Source organism: Pseudophryne corroboree, chromosome 10, assembly GCF_028390025.1.
Source record: "Pseudophryne corroboree isolate aPseCor3 chromosome 10, aPseCor3.hap2, whole genome shotgun sequence".
Lineage (NCBI taxonomy): Eukaryota > Metazoa > Chordata > Amphibia > Anura > Myobatrachidae > Pseudophryne > Pseudophryne corroboree.
In genome coordinates, this window is record NC_086453.1 from 354,840,400 (window position 1) to 354,863,550 (window position 23,151).

General features: G+C 44.5%; 1 protein-coding gene across 1 annotated transcript; it reads right to left on the minus strand.

Moving 5' to 3' along the window:
* Window positions 1–649: 649 nt before the first annotated feature.
* Window positions 650–15,822, minus strand: LOC134965365 (nicotinamide N-methyltransferase-like). The gene is made up of 4 exons (XM_063941832.1): window positions 15,681–15,822; window positions 12,155–12,166; window positions 11,623–11,830; window positions 650–1,070 (listed from the first exon to the last, which is right to left on the minus strand). The coding sequence occupies exons 1-4, from the start codon at window positions 15,820–15,822 to the stop codon at window positions 650–652; spliced, it is 783 nt and encodes a 260-aa protein (XP_063797902.1).
* Window positions 15,823–23,151: the final 7,329 nt, after the last annotated feature.

Here is a 23,151-nt window from a genome sequence, read left to right on the forward strand (position 1 = left end):
TATCTGTATTTGTAGGGCGGCTCAAAATGTATAGTTTGTAGGAGGGCGCCAAACACCCTAGCACCGGCCCTGTATATGCTAATGCCGTTAAAAGCCCTTCTCCTGGTATATAAGTGTGTGTGTGACTGTGCCAGGACTGAGACGCTAACCTCCAGGGCTGGATGAAAGGGCCTCATGGGCATGGGGCTGAAAGAGTTCAAGGGCCTATTATGAGAAGCAGAGGGGGTATGACTTGTGTTGTGTGGGTGTGGCCAGTGCTATGTGGGAGTGGCCAGTGCCATATAGACATGTACACCCCCTACACCATCATTCCCAATGTCTCCCTAGATATGTAAAAGTAGAAAAATTACATAATTTTGTGTGGAAAACAGTAATACAATCTAATACTTATACTTTATGGCCAGCTGGTGGCTAGTGATCGTCAAGCTGTCATGATGATGGGCCTATTTGTATGTGGAGGCCTGGTGCTGTAGCTCCATCTGCCCCATTGTTAATCTGGCCCTGATGCCTCCATCTGACTAAAATTGCTACTTCCGCCCTGTACAAACACAATCAGGATGCATAAGTGGTTCAATTTAGATGCATGCACAGTAAAAAAAAATGCTCAACTTCACCCCGACACAGCATGTGACTCACTATCAGACTCTTATTACTCTCTGTGAGCTGTGATAAATATAGCTGCCTCATAGTCATTAAGGTCACTCGCTGATGTTCTTTTCTGGACTGCACAGTAATCAATAACAAACTCTTCGTCAGTGAGAACTTTTCTTAAAAAGTTCTCATCACATTTGAACACATGTATCTTTTCCTGCCCAATAATGATAAAAGATGCATTTAAAACCCCCATCAATATCAGGGTTCCCTCAGGTTTCAGTAGCTTCACAAATTTCCTAAAATTCCTTATATAATCATCTTGGTCTTTGCTGATGAAATCCAACATCCATCCAATGATGACACAGTCTGCTGGTGGGAGCACCTCCGGGTCTGTCAGATTCTCTTTGCTGGTGTCACATTTCACTGTCTTTGTTATTGCCGTCTTCAACATTATGTCTTTATCCTGAAAGAGGACACTGAAATATACAAACACAATAAGGTGCATTTGGATCTCGGACTAGCTATGCCACCACATGAGAAATAAGATATCGTTTTAATACATAGTATGTTTAATGGAGATTCAATGGTGGGAAGATAAAATGTAGGGAGCCTTTGATTTTTTTCTGGAAGGTGTACTTAAACGTGATATTAATTGGCCATTATTCTATACTTTTGATGAGGCTTCTTAGGTTCCTAAGTGGAATTCTTTGTTCATTTATCTTGACATCAGAATCAGTTTATTGCCAAGTATATCAGTACATAATACACAACAAATTTGTTTCCGGTGACCACAGCTCTCAGACAAGATACAACACATGATATAACATAGGGAAAAGAAGCATGATGGATGCTTGAGTACATGTTATGTGTATGACATGGGCAAGGCAATTGTCAAATTAACCAAGATAGTTGCTTGGGGGAAGAAACTGTTCCTGTGTCTAGCAGTTCTCGCCAGCCTCAAGCTTTACCGTCTGCCAGATGGCAGCCGACTGAACAGTACATAAGTGGGGTGGGAGTGGTTGTCAATGATCCTTCCCACCCGCTTTGTGACCCTTGCCCGATAGATATCCTCAATTGCTGGAAGGTTTGTCCCTATGATTTTTTCTGCTACCTTTACGATTCGCTGTAGTCTGTTCCTGTAATGGGTTGGGGTCAAGCCAAACCACACTATTATCGAGGTGCAGAGAACAGATTGAATAATTGCCGAGTAAAAGAGGATCAGAAGTTCCTGCAGCAGTTTGAACTTCCTAAGTTCTCGTAAGGAGTACAATTTCTGATGGGCTTTTTCCACAATGCCATCGATGCTAGACTACCACCTCAGATCCTTGGTTGTCATGAAGCCTAGAAATCTGAAGGATTCTACCACTGTTACCATATTGTCCGCAATTGTTAGTGGGGAGAGTGTAGGAGGGTGCTTCCTGAAGTCAACAATCATCCATTTTTTATGAATTTAGCTGTAGATTGTGTCTCACCAGGTGACTAGCCTCTCAACCTCCTTCCTGTAAGTAGACTCCTCCCCATCCATAATGTGACCAATTAGTGTGGTTTCATATGCAAATTTACGGAGTTTCACAGATGTGTCTGCGGAAGAGCAGTTGTTGGTGTAAAGAGAGAAGATGAAGGGAGAAAGAACACACTCCTGGGGTGCACCCGTACTAGTAATCCTAATCCCAGATATGAATTTCCGCATCCTGACACGCTGCTCTCTATCCATTAAGAAGTTCACAACCCAGGAGTATAGCGTTTCGGGGACACCTAAGCAGTGCATCTTCAATTGCAGCAGGCCAGGGATGATGGTATTGAATGCAGAGCTGAAGTCCATGAACAGTACCCTCGCATAGCCTCCTGGCAAATCCAAGTGCTGCAGGATGAAGTGCAGACCCAGATTTACTGCATCCTCCGCCGATCTGTTAGCCCTGTATGCAAACTGTAGAGGGTTTAGGAGGGAACCTACCATGGACTTTACGTAAGTCAGTACTAGACGCTCGACTTCTGTGACATCTGCTGATTTTATAATGCTAATTATTGTTATCCACATGGTATTATCTTTAATATTGTATTTTACTAATGTGACATAATGTAATAATATCTTTATTTGAAAATGTTCATTTGTTGAGATTCTTTTATAGCCATCTTCACATGTGCATAATTTCAGCCCAGTCACCTGGGGGCAAGCTGGAGTTTGGAGCCTCCCCCTTAAAAAAAGGAACAACAAATATGGAGTGCTTGTATCTCTCTCTCTCTCTCTCTCTCTATATATATATATATATATATATATATATATATACATATATATATATATATATATATATATACACTGCTCAAAAAAATAAAGGGAACACTAAAATAACACATCCTAGATCTGAATGAATGAAATATTCTTATTAAATACTTTGTTCTTTACATAGTTGAATGTGCTGACAACAAAATCACACAAAAATTATCAATGGAAATCAAATTTATTAACCCATGGAGGTCTGGATTTGGAGTCACACTCAAAATTAAAGTGGAAAAACACACTACAGGCTGATCCAACTTTGATGTAATGTCCTTAAAACAAGTCAAAATGAGGCTCAGTAGTGTGTGTGGCCTCCACGTGACTGTATGACCTCCCTACAATGCCTGGGCATGCTCCTCCTGAGGGATCCCCTCCCAGACCTGGACTAAAGCATCCGCCAACTCCTGGACAGTCTGTGGTGCAACGTGGTGTTGGTGGATGGAGCGAGACATGATGTCCCAGATGTGCTCAATTGGATTCAGGTCTGGGGAACGGGCGGGCCAGTCCATAGATTCAATGCCTTCGTCTTGCAGGAACTGCTGACACACTCCAGCCACATGAGGTCTAGCATTGTCTTGCATTAGGAGGAACCCAGGGCCAACCGCACCAGCATATGGTCTCACAAGGGGTCTGAGGACCTTATCTCGGTACCTAATGGCAGTCAGGCTACCTCTGGCGAGTACATGGAGGGCTGTGCGGCCCCCCAAAGAAATGCCTCCCCACACCATTACTGACCCACTGCCAAACCGGTCATGCTGGAGGATGTTGCAGGCAGCAGAACGTTCTCCTTGGCGTCTCCAGACTCTGTCACATCTGTCACATGTGCTCAGTGAGAACCTGCTTTCATCTGTGAAGAGCACAGGGTGCCAGTGATGAATTTGCCAATCTTGGTGTTCTCTGGCAAATGCCAAACATCCTGCAGTGTTGGGCTATAAGCACAACCCCCACCTGTGGACGTCGGGCCCTCATACCACGCTCATGGAGTCTGTTTCTGATCATTTGAGTAGACACATGCACATTTGTGGCTTGCTGGAGGTCATTTTGCAGGGCTCTGGTAGTGCTCCTCCTGTTCCTCCTTGGACAATGGCGGAAGTAGCAGTCCTGCTGCTGGGTTGTTGCCCTCCTACGGCCTCCTCCACATCTCCTGATGTACTGGCCTGTCTCCTAGTAGCGCCTCCATGCTCTGGACACTACGCTGACAGACACAGCAAACCTTCTTGCCACAGCTCACATTGATGTGCCATCTTGGATGAGCTACACTATCTGAGCCACTTGTGTGGGTTGTAGACTCCGTCTCATGCTACAACTAGAGTGAAAGCACCGCCAGATTTCAAAAGTGACCAAAACATTGGCCAGAAAGCATAGGAGCAGAGAAGTGGTCTGTGGTCACCACCTGCAGAACAACTCCTTTATTGGGGGTGTCTTGCTAATTGCCTATAAGTTCCACCTGTTGTCTATTCCATTTGCACAACAGCATGTGAAATTGTCAATCAGTGTTGCTTCCTAAGTGGACAGTGTGATTTCACAGAAGTGTGTTTCAGGTGTTTAATCTACACCTTTTCGGGTGTAGTACCTGAAACGTTGACTTGACGTTTCTGTGTTGGCTGTATTTCCTTCTTAAAAGTACGGGGAGTGCCACTCTGCTCTATCATTGTATGAATTTGAGGTTTGGTAACAAACCAAAGGGAAGGCACCCAGCCAATTTTTTTATTGAGTAGAGTGCCGGTCATATTGCTCTCTCTCTCTCTCTCTCTATATATATATATATATATATTATATATATATATATATATATATATATATATATGAACACACAACTTACAGAATTATAAAGTTAACACTCTCTGCCAGTCTACAGAGTCCAGAGCCCGCAGTGAATTGCCAGGGCTCCAGCTACGCAATGTGACATTGGCCGGTGGGTCAGGGTCAAACTCACGAGATTCAGCCGTTTGCAGCATGCAGTATCAGCGTTCACAGGTGGGTCCCAACTCTCAGTACAGCAGTAGCAGTGGATACACCATCGCTTGCTGCAGCATAGGCTGAGCGGTACCAGGCCGGGGCCATTCTGTCCCCTATTGTGGGTGTTAGCCGGGCTCCTGGGACAGAGCCGATTAACTCTGCAACAGCAGCAGGTGCACCCCAGAGCTCATTAGAAGAGCAGAGTTTACACTTAGATCATACTGTGAACCACACGGGTGCTGCTGGATATGCAGGTGCCCCCTCAGGATTTAGACCCTGGAGGCAGGCGTCTCCGTTGCCTCTGGGAGTTACACCCCTACATCTGCAATAACTAAATACATGTTCTTATATTTGTCCCATTTATTAAATATTAAATTACACTATTTACACAAAGAAAATGTGAACATGTTGTGAGGTGACCATAACAGCATCAGGCGGCATTTCCCACATATTGGGGGATTACTAATTCTGCCTAATTTCTACTCGGGAAATGCATAGAAACCTATTTAATTAATTCTGTGTTATAGATCTGATTCAGAAAGAATATCATGTTTGGTTACTGTCATAGCGAATGGAAAAATGACTACAGCAGAGGGTTCTCAAGGCAACCTAACAGTGCAGGTTTTAGGGATATCCATGATTGAGCGCAGATGGATAAATCATTTGACTGAGGTGCTAATTAAGTCATCTATACTCAAGCATGGTTATCCTTAAAACCTGGACTGCTAGGGTGCCTTGAGTACCGCATTTGGGAACCTCTGGACTAGAGTATAATAAAATACATTATAAACTAACAAGTGTGATTTATCGTATCTGCTGACAGGAAAGGACTACAGTCTCTGCATTATGTGAAACAAATATGGCAGAATTAATTGTGTGACAATATCTCATGTTACAGCTGCTGTCTGTTTCCAACCACAGAATTACTAGTCTCTTCCAATCAGACAAGTCGCCTTTTATGTGTCTAAGGAGTCAGGAAAAAATTTCAAAAAATGATTGGGATGAAATCCCGCCCGAGTTCTGCAGCCATGCAGGATGCCGGCATAACTCTGACTTTTTTAAAGGAGCAATCACTTACAAGGCATGGTTTTGCCTTTTAAGTAATTGCCACTTTAAATAAACATCAGAGTTCGGCCAGCATCCTGCACAGCTGCCAAACTCAGGCGGAATTACATCCCGACATATACTTTTCTGAAGTGCTTAATGTTTTGTAGCAGAACATAGGACAGGCAGATCTCAGCATATGCAATATATCACAACAGAGTGTGTCTCAATAAATTGTATAATATGATAACAGCTGAGAGGTTTCTATATACAGTAGCAGAGCCGGCGCTACCATTAGGCAGCTTTAGGCAGCTGCCTATGGGCGCCGGCACCTGAGGGGGCGGCTGTGAGGCTGATGGCATCATAAGGGTGTCTCTCAAAGAGACATCCTTATTTTACTTATCGCTGGTGGCGGCAGTGGTTTGCATAACCAGTGTCCGCCACTCCCGCACCTCACAGGTGCTGTCTGGCTGAGTCTGCAGACATGTCATAGTCTGGTGCAGCGCAGCCAGCAGCAGCAGTGTCCTGCGTCCGCCCCCCTTTCCTTCTCTGAACAGTGAGTGGCTGCTCCCTCCCCCGGGACAAGCCACCAATGTTCTCCTTCCCGCCCCGAAGCGCCTCCTCGTCTGAGGCTCCGCCCCTTTTTCTCCTTCGGTCCTGACCTTCTTGAGCTAAGCTTGCCCTGCTTATAGTCCTCTGCAGTTCTATGGGGGGACCATGATGACTGACAGGAGACTACAGGAGCTCCTTCAACCAGAGATACAGTAAGTATCTTATGGTGATTTTTACTGTTATTTGGAGTTTATTAATATAATCTGGGGAGGTGGGTACTGCAGTAATATTATGTGGGGGGTTGAGTCTATATCGGAGTGGGAGAAGGGACCTTCTGACGTATATAGGGGAGGAGACACATCACCAGGGGGTGGAGCTACGGGCGAACAGGGTACCAGAAAAGTACCCTCGCAGGCTCGCTTCGCTCGCCACGCTTCGGGCTCGGTGGCTCGCTTCGCTCGCCACCTGATTACTAAAGGTAATAGTTGGTGGCGTGGATAGTAGAGGAACTATCCTGCTGGCATAGCTCCTCCCCCTTATGTCATGGCCCCTCCCCCAGACGGAAAAGGTCCCTTAGCCCACTTGATTCTAGCATCTACCTTATGTGGGGTGGGGTGTAGTACTGTTATGGAGTCGTGAATTAATGTTTTATTTTGGTATATTGTAGTTATTTGTGGGTGACTTATAGTTATGTGTGTGGGGGGGGGGGGAGGGAGGGGAGGCTGTGCTAATATTTTGTGGGAATTCTTTAAGGGGATGTATTGATGTTTAACATGTAGATAGTGCTGTTAAGGGTCTATTCATGTAGCAGAGAAAAGCCCTGCTTTTCTCTGCCTAGTGTAATTCACAGAGCGGGTTACTGTGGAGAAGTCCCTGACTTCTCCAGCGACACCCCCGCTCTGTGACTGAATCGCCTCACCATACTTTTGTATGGTGAGTGCGATTCATGAAGGAGCTGAAAGCTCTGCTTTCCGCTTCTCCATGGGGTTCAGGTTCTCCATCTCAGGATGGCGTAACCTGAACTGCGGTGCCGAGACGGCAAGGAAGCTCAATGCTTTCATTCTCCCTGTCCACACCCGGCGCTGGCTCCGCCCCCGACCTCCCAGCAGCCACTGCGGCCTGCCAGGAGGTCAACAGGCGGCGCATGCACAGAGGGACCCGCTGGCTGACTCCGCACATCGGAGAGGGAACTGCCTAGAGAAGACGTCCCCGCTGGACCCCTGGATTCCGCAGTGCTTCATCAAAGGGTGAGTATACATATATTGCTACTTATTATAGCTATACATCGCAGCGATGCGATGTATAGTGATAAGTAACAATTCAGTTTTCATTTTCTTAATGAATAGACCCCTCAGTAACAAGGCCCAGGTGCAGCACAGAGGAGGCAGGATATAGGTGATGGGATGGGTGGTAAGCGGCACAGAAGAGCCGGGATATATGTGACGGGATGGTGGGAAGAGGCACAGAGGAGCCAGGATACAGATGACGGAATGGGGGGAAGCTGCAAATAGGACACGGGACACAGGTGACAAAATTGGAGGAGGTGGAACAGAGAAGCTGGGATACGGGTGATAGGGTTGTGGGGAAGCGTCACAGAGGAGCCAGAACACAGGTGATGGGATAGGGGAAGCAGCACAGAGGAGCCGGGATACAGATGACGGAATGGGAGAAAGCGAGAAAGCGATACAGAACAGCTGAGAAACGGGTGATGGGATGGGGGGAAGTGACACAGAGGAGCCGGGATACAGATGACGGAATGAGAGAAGCTGCAAATAGGATTCGTGACACAGTGACATAATAGGAGGAGGTGGCACAGAGAAGCCAGGATACGGGTGATAGGGTGGAGGGGAGTGGCACAGAGGAGCAGAGTTGCAGGTGACAGGTTGGGGGGAAGCGGCACAGAGGAGCCGGAACACAAGTGACAGGATGGGAGAAAACGGCACAAAGAAGACCGGAAACGGGTGATGGTTTAGGGAAAGCAGCACAGATGAGCCAGTACACAGGTGGCGGAGTGGGAGAAAGCGATACAGAAGAACTTGGAAATGGATGATGGGATGGGGGGAAGTGGCACAGAGGAGCCAGGATACAGATGACGGAATGGGAGAAAGCGGCACAGTAGCCTCGACACAGGTGAGAGGATGGGGGGAGGTGGTACAGAGAGCTGACATACAGGTGATGGGATTGGGACAAGCGGGACAGGGGATCCGGGACACAGGTGATGGGAATGGGGAAGTGGTACAGAGGAGCTAGGATACAGCTGATGGGGTGGGGGGAGAACAGCACAGAGAAACCGGGGCACAGGTGACGGGATGGGGTGATAGGATAAATTTTGCCTAGGGTGCCCAGAAACTTTGCACCGGCCCTGTACAGTAGGCTTCAGTATCTCCAAGACTGAGAGTTGGAATGCTACAAGGATGAAGAAGGTTCCTACAGTGAGGTAAGAAGATGTGGGTCCGGGATGGAAGTGGAATGCTTTTCCAGTACTATGAAGCCACAATTTATGCCTGAGACCCATCTACGTGGGCCGGGAGTGAACGGACCAGCGTTCCCAAATAGTCCAGTGAGGACGGCTGTGGTAATATTGACTTTTAAATCACCAAACATGGCCTTGTTTTAAATATATTGGAGCGGTGCCTGCCACTCTAAGAGTTATATATTTTTAATTGCTTGCTGAGGACTTTGCTATATAAAATGGATCGAGGAAACAACTTGAGCACAACTGTGTCTAATCGTTGGTTCTGACTGACTAAAAACTCTCAGTGGTCAAACAACCAGGACTTTCTATGGTATAGTGTTTTAAATCCATGGTTGTGGATAATTTCCTCTGAAGTGTACTGTTGACACAATATACCTTTTTAAAGTGATAATAGTATCTTTTTTAGATGTGGATGTTTGGTTAGGAAACAAGCTGCAACTAATGTATCGTTATTTGTCCAATCCCAACAGAGGCTGTTAACATAACTGAATCTATTTGATCTAATCTGATCTCTGGAGCTTGGAGAAATAAAATAAAAATATACTGTATGATTTATATAACAATTGTCGCATATTATGTGTTAAAAGTATACTGGAGATAGTGTGTGAAATATAAATGTTTGTATCACCCTCTCTATAGCTTCGGCTTCCTAAATACTAATTTATTAACAGTATAGTTTTTTACACTGGTATGCCACGCTGGGCTTTCTGGCTCATTCTGGTGTTTTGGGGTGCCACACCCTGCACCTAGATATAGCGCTAGGGACCCCAAATATACAGAGAGGCCTTGATGCGGCTTTGGGGCTTAACCACACATTTGCGCAAATGTGTAACGAAGATCTCTGAATTCTATTATCATGTGGGATTTATATCTGGTTACTGTTATCATTCGGGGTGTGGGGAAACCAATTGCTTTTTTTCTTGCTCAGAAATACCCCTTCCTTTCGAGCACCTGAATGATATCACTAAGCTAATTGAGCATTTACCAATCTATATGTCTGTTGTGAGAGGCAGAGAGGTTCCTGTATTAGGAGGAGGTGCAGGCCCTGACATGCCACATGGAGCATTATGGGGTTGCTCCAAGATAGGTAGCTCTTAGCTTAGACATATTTTAGTAAGGAGCCATTATCATGTGGCTCCTTGCTGGTTAATATTAGACCCAGATTGGAGTAATGGAGGTGTGAGGTGTGGTGCCTCTGGACTGGCTGAGCTGGAAGGCTTTAGTGTGGCATACCTTTACATTCTATTAACACTTTTCACTTATTAATTTTCTAACACTATTTCTCTATTTAAATTACATTTCATGTTTGTATCACCCTCTCTATAGCTTCGGCTTCCTAAATACTAATTTATTAACAGTATAGTTTTTTACACTGGTATGCCACGCTGGGCTTTCTGGCTCATTCTGGTGTTTTGGCGTGCCACACCCTGCACCTAGATATAGCGCTAGGGACCCCAAATATACAGAGAGGCCTTGATGCGGCTTTGGGGCTTAATCACACATTTGCGCAAATATGTGTAACGAAGATCTCTGAATTCTATTATCATGTGGGATTTATATCTGGTTACTGTTATCATTCAGGGTGCTGGGGAAACCAATTGCTTTTTTTCTTGCTTAAATATAAATTCCTATTTTAGGACGTTATAGAAAGGAATAATAAATAATAAAAAAGCCTTTTTTAATACAGTTTGCCAGCGCTTTCTATTGTTTCTGTTTTTATTGTAATTCAAGGGCTGAGTATTCCCTAATTGAAAGCTGCGGCAATTGTGGAGGGGATTTGGTTGGTGCCAGGAATCTTTGTTGTTTTAATCTTTTTGTAAATAAGGTAAAGTGATACTACTGTGTGATGTAACATGAATAAGGGACACTATCGCATGATAAAATGTGAATAAAGTTGCACTACTGTGTGGCATAATTTGAATTGGGGAAACTATTGTGCTGCCATGCCCCTTCCCAGCAAGAACTCACCCCTTTTTGGGATATGTGTCTATTATTTAAAATATAGGGGGTAGGAGCACCAAAATGAGGACTACTATGGGTGAGGAGTGATGGTGCTGGGAAAGGGGTGCAGGGTCAGAGGCGGAACTAGCGGTGGTGCTATGGGGCACCAGCCAAAATCTTGCCTAGGTTAACGTTTTGGTTAGGGCCAGTCTGGATATATTCCACCTGTAAAATTATTGTAGATGTCAGCACTTTCATTGATCTGATTTAATATGTTTATTCATTGACCACAAGAGGTCAATAAGGATCAGCCAACAGAAGGGTTTCCCATGCTGCAGCCAGACTCACACCCAGTTGGTTATGCGCTCTACAGTTACTTCTGATTATTTCATGTCTATACTATGTGAGGAGAAAGTTCATGTCCCTCACTAAGGACTTTTCTTATTTGTACCTACTGCACAACTTCAGGAGAGAAGAGAAGAAGAATCCATATGGATTTAGGTGATGAATGAAACTGAAACCCAGGGATTTGGACAAGTTGTTTATTTCATATAAAAGATTTAAACACTAGGGGTTTAGTAATTTTAGCTAAGTCTACTGAACTACATGTGCCAGCAGACCATGCATGTGCTGTAAAACTGAGATATTTTTCAGCCCAGGCTAAATGACACCCAGTGAGAACTCCATGTGTTATTTTTGGCATGTAGAGCATTTGGAATAGTTTACTGTGTACTGATACTGGGATTACTCATGACAGATGTTTTGGAAGATACGTTACCTGTTTCCTTCTAGGCATTTAATATATTCCATTATGTGAGACCAATCAAATGCTCCAGTATGTGTGTTAATCCATTTGTTCAGCTCCATAATACATTGCTCAGAGCACTTCAGCACAAGGATCTGTTTGAAAAATCCACTGGGTGTAAAGAGATGATGAATGAAGGATCCACTACTGATGTCAATCAAAATATCTCCCTTAATGTGACCTGCAGGAAAAGATCACAGTGATTATAGAGTGTAATATGTTATGTAGCATATATGCTATGTATCAATCTGTAATGTCCAGGTTACAAGTAAGTAACTGCCTCACAACACACCTAATACTGCTTCAGTGTAAGGATTTGAGGGGGTTCATTATTAAGTAATGCTCATCAGGATGGCTTCGGTCACATGACCAACACCGGCATCCTGGCATTGCAGATCCCAACGTTGGAGGGGGTAAGTATTTTTACACCTCCCGCCACCCTTGCCATCAGGGGGTTGTGGATAGGGCTAACCCTCCAATGGTGGTGGCTAAGGCTAATACTTACCTTCAAGATATCCTTACAAAGAAATAAGGATCAAATAAGGTTTGAGATTTAAATATGGTTAAGAAAGGGGCAGACTAGATGGACCAAGTGGTTCTTATCTATGTTTCTAAGAGGTCGACTGTTGGTGTTCCTATGCCGGTCTCCTGAGTGGTGTCGGGTTTCCTGCATCGGTCACATGACTGCCAGCATTCCATCTATCAAGATGCTAAACACAATGTAAGTACTTATTTGAGCAGCATTTACAGTAACTGGGGCCATTTTTCCTGCCTAAACACACAGACATTTTTCGGACCTCAGAAGTGCCCATAAGGTGCCGTTATGTAAACTCTTAGAAGTCATGCACACACGAAATCAATGATGTCCACAGTGCTTATGATAAATGGAATGACTAGAAATGTGCACAGACCCTGTGTCTTCATTTTGGTGTTGGAGCTGTATCTCCCTCACATTTTGGATCTGTATTTGGTTTTGCCAAAACTAAAGATGTGTGGTGGACACTTTCCAGGTTTTGTGTTTTGGTTTTGGATATGGATCCCTGCTCGTGTTTTGGATCTGGATTGGTTTTGCCATAACCACCCTTTCGGGTTTTGGTTTTGGATCTGGATGATTTAAAAAACAAAACATAAAAACAGCTAAAATCACAGAATCTGGGGGCATTTTGAGCCTACAGTATTATTAACCTCAATAACATTAATTTCCACTAATTTCCAGTCTATTCTGAACAACTCACAATATTGTTCTTAGACCAAAAGTTTGCACCAAGGTCGCTGGATGACTAAGCTAAGCAACACAAGTTTTCGGCACAAACACCTGGCCCATCTAGGTGTGGCACTGCAGTGACAGAAAGTATGGCAGTTTTAAAAGCTAGGCCCCAAAGAGCACATAATGCAAAGAAAAAAAAGAGGTGCAAGATGGAATTGTCCTTGGGCACTCCCACCCACCCTTATGTTGTATAATCAGGACATGCACACTTTAACAAACCAATCATTTCAGCAACAGGGTCTGCCACACAACTGTGGCTGAAATGATTGGTTTGTTTGGGCCCCCACAAAAAAGAAGCAATTAATCCCCCCACCAAAAAGAAGCAATTAATCTCTCCTTGCACAAACTGGCTCTACAGAGGCAAGATCTCATCCTCAGATTCTTCACCCAGTTCAGTGTGTACATCCTCATCCTCACAGAGTATTCATTCATTACCACTGGAATCCACCATCACAGGACCCTGTGTACTTTCTGGATACAGTTGCTGGTAAAGGTCTTCCTGGAGGAATTTATTCATTTTGATGAACATCATCTTCTCCACTGTCAAGGCCGACTGTTTTTGTGAATCCGTTAACCCTGGACCAACTGAAGGTGTAGGTGCTGAAGTATGGTGAAAACAGGGAGTATGAAGAAAGTTCCATTTCATATTTATTAAAAGACAATGATTCCAATAATGAGTTAAATGACAATCATAAGTCACTGTATGTAAACTGACGCACTGCAATGGATGGCATAATGATAAGCTGGAACAGTATTATTGATGCATTGAAGAAATGTTCATACAACTGAGTTTAAACAGGCTTGAGAATGAATGAAGAATTTTACAATGAAGCAATGATTGGTGCCAAACTGTAAGGAGTGTTAACTGGAAATTGTAGACTGAAGCTTAATGGTTAAACTGGAAGGCTGTGAAGAATTTTCCTTGAATTAAGCAATAATGAAGATAAAATACTGAATGGAATACTTGCAAGTTGTGTAGATAATACTTGAAGCACTGTGAAGCTGCAGCAGACAACAACGGTAAAGAATGAGTTAAACTGGATGATGAGAGAATGAGAACCAGGATTGAGTAGAAACTTCCACAGACTGTGTGATTATAGCAGGAAGTCACTGAACAAACAGGGAAACCTCTCACAGGACTCTGGGAATCCACATGTTGCCACTTGGAGAGCAATTAGCTGACAGCACAGCAGGGAGCTGGTGGATCTCTTGCGGTGAAGGCTGCATGCAGACCCCTGGGAGAGGAGGTGAAATCAGGACCACTGGAACCACACAGGATATCGCAGAGAGAGCACAGAGCTAGGGCATAGAGTAGATACAGTACAACAAAGCACTGGCTCATAGTAACATAATCCCAGCCTACTTAAAGGCAGCAAAAGTACGGGATTTGCTAACACTTACCCACAGGTGTTTCACAAGTGCTCACAGGTGCTCATTTGGTCTCCAACATGGCCACCTCCTATACTGCAGATACACAGCGGAGCCTTCGGCCATTCGGTCCCGCACTCCCGGCTCCCAGAACCTGCATCACCTCTGCCGCTGACCATGCCATATCCGCACACAGCTGCAAAGCACTGCGAGCAACCATTCCGGCAACGGTCGGATCCCAGAACCCACAGTGGTGAGTGATCGGTTTGTGGCAGTACACCTCCTTTAAGGGTGGATTCCGGACACCTTTGAGCTTAGTCAGAATTCTTGTTGTAGAATATTTGTACCAGTTTTGGAGTATGAACATCTTCGGCAAAAACCCAGAACCTCTCCTCCGGACCATAACCCTTCCAATCAACAAGAAAATGCAGACGTCCATATCTACGACATGAGTCAACAATCTCCTTAACCTCAAATTCCTCATCCTGCAAAGAGTGAACTCTACGAGGTTTGGACAGGGCAGTACGAAGCTTATTGAGAATCAAAGGTTTCAACAACAATGTATGAAAGGCGTTAAGAATTTTCAAAGAAGGTGGCAACTTGACTTTGTATGCCACGGGATTGAGTACCTTTTCTATGGGAAATAGACAATATATTTGGGAGTAAACTTCATAGAAGGAACTTTGAACTTAAGATTGCGATTAGAAATCCAAACTTGGTCTCCTACCTTGTAGTTTGGTACAGCTTTATGTTTTCTATCTGCAAAAGATTTATAACGACCAGAGGATTTAATCAATGACTTGCACACAACTCCAGATTTTAGACAAACGTTGAAGCACTTGATCTGCTGCTGGAACCTCTTGAGCTGGCAATGGATGGAACTCTGGCACACGAGGATGATAACCAAAGTTAGTATAAAACAGTGCAAATTCTGAAGATGAATGAAAGAGATTATTATGAGTGAATTCTGACAATGGAAGGTAGTCAATCCAATCATCCTGTGAGGAAGATATGTATGACCGGAGAAAGGTTTCAAGATCTTGATTTAATCTCTCAGTTTGTCCATCTGTCTGGGGATGATATGCCAAAGAAAAATTCAACTTAATGTTAAAAGATGAACAAAGCGACCTCCAAATCTTGGCTACAAACTTTGTTCCCCAATCAGAGATGATCTCTTGAGGAAGGCCATGCAATTTAAAGATCTCAGAAATGAATAATCTGGCTAGTGAAGGAGCTGATGGTAATCCAGTTAATGGAATGAAATGCGCCATTTTCGAAAATCGATCCACTATCACCCAAATGGTATCCCACCCTTTTGATGGAAGTGAATCGGTCACAAAATCCATTGAGATATGAGTCCACAGTTGTTTGGGTATATATAACAGATGTAGCAAACCTGGAGGAGAACCCCTTGGACTCTTATGTTGGGCACATTTAGGATATGCTGCTATAAACTCTTGAACACTGGCTTCAAGACGTGGCCACCAGTAAGACTGTTGAATAAATTTGATAGTCTGTAGGACCTCAGGATGACCCATGAAGGATGAAGAGTGAGCCCAAGTAAGTAGTCATTTTCAAAGATTTGTGGCGACAAAGGTTTTGCCAGGCAGAGGAACCCGGACCGGAGAAGTTCGAATCATTAAAAAGGATGTAGGGCTCACAATGTATTGATTCGTGGTAGCATCATTTGATTCAGAAGAATTGAAGGACCAAATAAAGGCATCTACTTTTTTTTTGAGACCCTGGATGGTAGGTGAGCTTAAAATTAAATTGGGTAAAGAAAAGAGCCCATCGAGCTTGTCGTGGATTCAAACACTGTGCCCACTGCAGATAAAGAAGATTCTTATGATCAGTATATACTGTGATGGGGTGTTGTGCTCCATCTAGAAGGTATCTCCACTACTCAAACGCCAATTTCACAGTAAGTAATTCCTGCTCCCCAGTAGCATAATTATGTTCAGCCGGTAGAAACTTATGGAGAAATGTCCGCAGGGATGGACTTTTTTATCTTCAAAGACTTGTGGCAACACAGCTCCCACTGCTTCCATAGATGCGTCTACCTCCACTAGCAAGGGACGGTTCAAATCTGTCTGTCGAAGAATGGGAGCTGACACAAAGGCTTGCTTCAAATCGGATAAGGCTTTGATTGCTTTAGAAGACCAGTTCGTAGGATGTACTCCCTTGCGAGTCAGGGCTGTGATGGGAGTGGCCAACATAGAGTAATTCTTAATGAATTTCCTATAGAAATTAGTAAAGCCAAGAAATTGCTGAATCCCCTTGAGAGTCATAGGAGTGGACTAGTCTTGGATAGCTTGTACCTTTATAGGATCCATACATAGCTCTGATATGGAAATGATATAACCAAGGATAGGTATAGAAGATACTTCAAATGTACACTTCTCCAACTTACAATATAATTGATTTTTTCCTCAGGCGGGTCAGTACCTCTTTAACTTGGAAACGGTGAGACTTCGGATCCTTGGAGAATATTAAGATATCATCCAAGTACATTACTAAACACTTGTAGAGAAGATCTCAAAAAAGTTTGTTCACATAGCTTTGGAAAACTGCAGGAGCATTACAAAGACCAAAAGGCATTACAAGGAATTCGTAATGCCCATCCCGGGTACTAAAGGCAGCATTCCATTCATTCCCTGCACGGATTCAAATTAAATTGTAGGCTACACGGACATCAAATTTCTTAAACACTGTAGCACCCTTTACCCGGTTAAATAATTCTGGAATTAACGGCAGTGGGTACCTGTTCTTCACAGTGATCTCATTAAGTCTGCGATAATCTATGTATGGTCATAAGCCACCATCTTTCTTCTTAACGAATAAGAATTTAGCTCCTACAGGTGAAGAATATGGTCTAATAAATCCTTTGTATAAATTCTCTTGTATATATTCAGACATAGCTTGAGTCTCCGGAATGGACAGCAGATTAATTAACCCCCTTGGAGGTGTTTTGCCCAGCATCAAATTGATTGGGTGGTCCCATTCGCGATGAGGGGGTAAGGAGTCAGCCGCTTGTTTACTGAAGACATCCACAAAAGATTGATAGACTGAAATTAACTCGGGAAGATCGACTGACCAGAGGGGTTTAACTGAAGCAAAACAGTCCTTCGTACAAGATTCACCCCACAAAAGAATTTCCATTGTTTGCCAGTTGAAATGTGGATTGTGTTTCTGCAGCCAAGGTAATCCAAGTATCACATCATGAGAGGCTTTGGGAATCACGAGGAAGGAAATATATTTGGAGTAGAGCACATCAACTTTCATTTTGAGACATACGGTTCGATGAGTAATTATGCCGTCTAGAATTTGACATCAATCCACTGCTGTAACAGAAACTGCTACTTCCAGAGGCACGGTTTGAACTTTAGATCATATGACAAAGGCTGACGTGATGAAGTTCTCGGCTGCACCAGAATCTAGGAGAGCAGAAATTTTACCTGTAGAACTCAGAACTTCTAAATAAATAGGCAAAGTTGGCTCCTTCCTGGAACAAGACTCCAAAGTAACTCCTAGCTTAACCTGTCGTGAATAAGCTAGGAGCGAGAGTTTCCCGGCCTGAGTTTGCAAGACTTAATGAAATGTTCAGAGGACCCACAGTACATGCAGAGGGTACCCTGTTGACAACTAATTTGTTCCTCCTCCGTGAGACAAGAGCGCCCGATCTGCATAGGCTCTTCTGTCGTTACTGGAGACTGAGATGAAGAAGACTCTTGTAAAGGCCTAGGATGATAGCGTGGACTAGATCGCTCGGCCTTGGATTTCTCTAAACATTGCTCTCTGTAGCGTAGATCAAGTTTATTGCAGATGGAAAAGAATTCATCCAGCTTAGTTGGCACCTCACAAATGGTTAAATCATCCTTGATTCTTTCTGAGAGTCCATTCCAAAATGCCGCAACCAGGGACTCCTCACTCCAGTTTAACTCTGAAGACAACGTGCAAAACTGAATAATATATTGACTAACAGGATGTAAACCTTGGCGTAGACGGAGAATCTTCAAAGATGCAGAGGTGGTTCTACCTGGTTCATCGAAGATTTTCCGGAAGGATGGTACGAACTCTTTATAATTAGAGAGAATAGGATCTACCCTCTCCCACAGTGGCAATGCTCAATCCAAGGCCTGACCGGACAGGAGGGCAATAATATATGCAATCTTAGAACAGGCTGATGGAAAACTAGCAGATAACAGTTTGAACTGGATCTCGCATTGGTTCAGAAATCCTCTGCAAAGCTTTGGGGTCCCGTCAAACTTACTTGGCGAAGGTAACTGCAGACGAGACATAGGCACCATCACTGGAGAAACCGTTGCAGAAGCCGAGACCACCGGAGCTGGAACTTGAACTAGTGGTGTCTTAATAGCCATATGAAGAGCCTCCAAACAATCTGCCAGTTTGCATAAACTGAACTATTTGTGTCTGTATGGACTCCAGATTTTCCAGACGGGAAAGGATGTTTGCAGTAGCACAGCCTCCAGTGATTTGGTCACCCAATGAATCCATGGGGCCAGTGCTTACTGTCAAGGCCGACTGTTTTACTGTCAGGGCCGACTGTTTTTGTGAATCCATTAACCTTGGACCAACCGTAGGTGTAGGTGCTGGAGTATGGTGAAAACAGGGAGGACAAAGAAAGTTCCATTTCATATATGTATTAAAAGAAAATTATTCCAGTAATGAGTTAAATGACAATCATAAGTCACCGTATGTAAACTGTCGTACTGCAATGAATGGCATAATGATAAGCTGGAACAGTATTATAGATGCATTGAAGAAAGGTTCATACAACTGAGTTTAAACAGGCTTGAGAATGAATGACGGATTGTCCAAATGAAGCAAAGATTGGTGCCAAACTGTGTGGAGTGTTAACTGGATATCGTAGATATAAATGAATAACTGTAAAGACTTGTACTGAAGCTTAAAGGTTAAACTGAAAGGCTGTGAAGAATTGTCCTTGAATGAAGCAATAATGAAGATAAAATACTGAATGGAATACTTGCAGGTTGTGAAGAAAATACTTGAAGCAATGTGAAGATGCAGTAGACGACAACGGCGAAGAATGAGTTAAACTGGATAATGAGAGAATGAGAACCAGGATTAAGTAGAAACTTCCACAGACTGTGTGATTATAGCAGGAAGTCACTGAACAAACAGGGAAACCTCTCACAGGACTCCGGGAATCCACTTGTTGCCACTTGGAGAGCAATTAGCTGAGAGCACAGCAGGGAGCTAGTGGATCTCTTGCGGTGAAGGCTGCAGGCAGACCCCTGGGAACGCAGGCTATATCAGGACCACTGGAACCACACAAGATATCACGGAGAGAGCACAGAGCTAGGGCATAGAGTAGATACAACAAAGCACTGGCTCAGAGTGACATAATCCCAGCCTACTTAAAGGCAGAACAAGCATGGTATTGGTTAACACGTACCCACAGTTGTTTCAGAAGTGCTCACAGGTGCTCATTTGGTCTCCAACATAGCCACCTCCTATAATGCAGACACACAGCGGCACCTTCGGCCATTCAGTCCCCGCACTCCCGGCTCCCAGAACCTGCATCACCTCTGACACTGACCACGCCATGTCCCCAAACGGCCGCACAACACTGTAAGCAACAGCACCGGCAATGGGCGGACCACAGAACCCACAGCAGTGAGTGATCGGTTTGTGACATCCACATTTTGTGGAAGTAACCTCATACGCCGATCGATGACAAGGTTACTGGCTGCACTAAACAGTCTTTTGGAGTACACACTGGAGGGGGGACAACTTAGGTAAAATAAAGCCAGTTTGTGCATGGGCCTCCAAATTGCCTCTTTTTCCTGCCAGTATACATATGGACTGTCTGACATACCTACTTGGATGCTGTCAACAATATAATCCTCCACCATTCTTTCAATGGTGACAACATCATATGCAGCGACAGTAGACATGTCAGTAATTGTTGAAAGCTTCTTCAGTTCGGACCAGATGTCAACACTTGCTTCTGACTGCCCTGAATTACTGCCAGTGGGTGGGCTCAGAAATGTTATCCTTTTCCTCGCAGCCACAGTTGTAGGAGAAAATGAAGGAGGAGCTGTTGATGGGTCACGTTCTGCTTGAGTTGACAATTTTTTCACCAGCAGGTCTGCCGAAAAGAGAGATGCAATGTAGGCTTTAAACCTAGGATTGAGCACAATGGACAAAATGTAGTGCTCTGATTTCAACATATTGACCACCCTTGAATCCTGGCAAAGCGAATGAAGGGCTCCATCCAGAAGTCCCACATACTTAGCTGAATCTCTCCGTCTTAGCTCCTCCTTCAATTTATCCAGCTGCTTCTGCAAAAGCCTGATGAGGGTAATGACCTGACTCAAGCTGGCAGTGTCTGAACTGACCTCATGTGTGGCCAGTTCGAAGGGTTGGAAAACCTTGCACAACACGGAAATCATTCTCCACTGAGTCAGGTGCATTCACCCTCCTTTGCCTACACCATTAGTGGATGTATAGGCTTGAATGGCACTTTGCTGCTCTTCCATCCTCTAAAGCATATAGAGTGTTGAATTCCACCTTGTTACCACCTCCTGCTTCAGGTGATGGCAGGGCAGGGTCAGGAGTGTTTGCTGGCACTCCAGTCTTCAGTTACTGAATGTTGAAAGTGGCCCACAATTTTTTGGGGCCACCGACAGCATCTCCTGCACGCCCCTGTCGTTTTTCAAAAACTTCTGTACCACCAAATTAATTGGATGTGCAAAACATGGGACGTGCTGGGATTTGTCCAGATGTAATGCACGCACAATATTGGTGGCATTTGCAGATATCACAAATCCACAGGACAGTCTAAGCGGGATAAGCTATTGTGCGATGATTTCCCTCCGTTTTCATAAGAGGTTGACAGCGGTGTGCCCCTAACGGAAACCAGTGATACAAAGCGTAGCCTTCCTAGGAACGAGTTGGCGTTTGTGAGATGCTGCTACTGGTGCCGCTGCTGTTGTTGCTGCGGGAGGCAATGCATCTACCCAGTGGGCTATAAGAGTCATGTAGTTTTTAATATGCCCTGCTCCACTTGTCCTCATGTCCGTGGTTAAGTGGACAGTGGGTACAACCGCATTTTTCAGGACACTGAGGACACTTTTCTTATTGTCCCTGTACAGTCCAGGAATCACTTGCCTAGTGAAGTAGAATCTAGACAGGATTTGGTACTGGGGACACAGTACGTCCTTTAACTGTCTAAATCCCACTGTACTAATGGCGGATACGGGGTGCACATGTAATACCAGCATAGTTGTTATGGCCTCAGTAATCCGCTTTGCAACAGGGAGACTGCTGTCATATTTCATCTTCATCGCAAAAGACTGTTAGACAGTCAATTGCTTAGTAGAAGTAGTACAAGTGGTCTTCTGACTTCCCCTCTGGGATGACGATCGACTCCCAGCAACAACAACAGCAGCAGCAGTAGGCGTACCACTCAAGGATCCTCCGAAGGAAACCCGGTTAGGAGAGGACTCGTCAGTATGCCAGTGACATGGCCTGCTGGACTACTGATGTTCCTGGCTGAGGGGGAAATTGACATTGAGGGAGCTGGTGGTGTGGCTTGCAGGAGCTTGGGTACAAGAGGAAGAGGGGATTTAGGTGTCAGTGGACTGCTTACACTCTTACCGAAGTATCTGAACATGACAATAACTTCTGATGAATCCGCTGCAGGTGACGTATAAGGGAGGATGTTCCTAGGTGGTTAATGTCCTAACCCCTACTTATTATGGATTGACAAAGGAAACTCATGGCTTGACACCTGTTGCCCGGATTTGTGGAGAAATAATTCCACACCGAAGAGGCGGCTTTTTGGGTATTTTGTACAGGCATGACAACGAGCGTTCTCATCCCATGGCCAACTTTCTCCACTGGTGCCTTATTCAAACAAACCACATCACCATCAGAATCCTCATCGTCAACTTCCTCCTCAGCGCCAGCTACACCAATATCCTCCTCATCCTGGTGTACGTCTACAGTGAAGTTCTCCATCTCAATATCAGCAACTGGACTGGCGGTGCTCCTCCCAGCACTTACAGGGGGTGTGAAATGGGGTGTGGTTCATCATATCGACAGTGTCTAGGTCGACAATGTTTAGGTCGACCACTATAGGTCGACAGTCACTAGGTCGACATGGATGGAAGGTGACAGGGTTTCTAGGTCGACATGTGTTAGGTCGAAAGGTCTAAAGGTCGACATGAGGATTTTTTTTTTTTTTGGTGTTGTTTTCTTCGTAGAGTGACCGGGATCCCAAACTAGTGCACCGCGTCCCCTCACATGGCTCGCGTCGCTCGCCATGCTTCGGGCATGGTGCCTTCGCTCTGCTACCGCTTCGCTCGGCACACTTTACCGTTCCAATCGTAGTCCACGTGGATCGTTAAGTATGAAAAAATCCCCCCCAATTTTTTTTGAAAAACTCATGTCGACCTTTAGACCTGTCGACCTAGCACATGTCGACATAGAAACCCTGTCGACCTTCCATCCATGTCGACCTAGTGACTGTCGACCTATAGTGGTCGACCTAAACATTGTCGACCTAGACACTGTCGATCTTCAGACTGGATCCCGTGAAAATGGTGGTAGTAGCTTTCTCTTTCCATACAGTCTTGGGAAGGTCAGGCCTAGACATCGCAACCGCGGACACAGTTGGACTCTCTTTGGGTATTTGTAAAATCACTGAACGCACAGTTGTTTTTCCCTGTTCTTTAACAAGCTTATTTTTTTAATTTTTTGAGAGGGAGAAGGGCTTCTATTCTCATGAGAAGCTGAGCCACCAGTTATGAACATAGGTCAAGGCCTTAGACTTTCCTTGCATTTTCGTTTCGTGAATGGCATATTGCCAATTTTACATT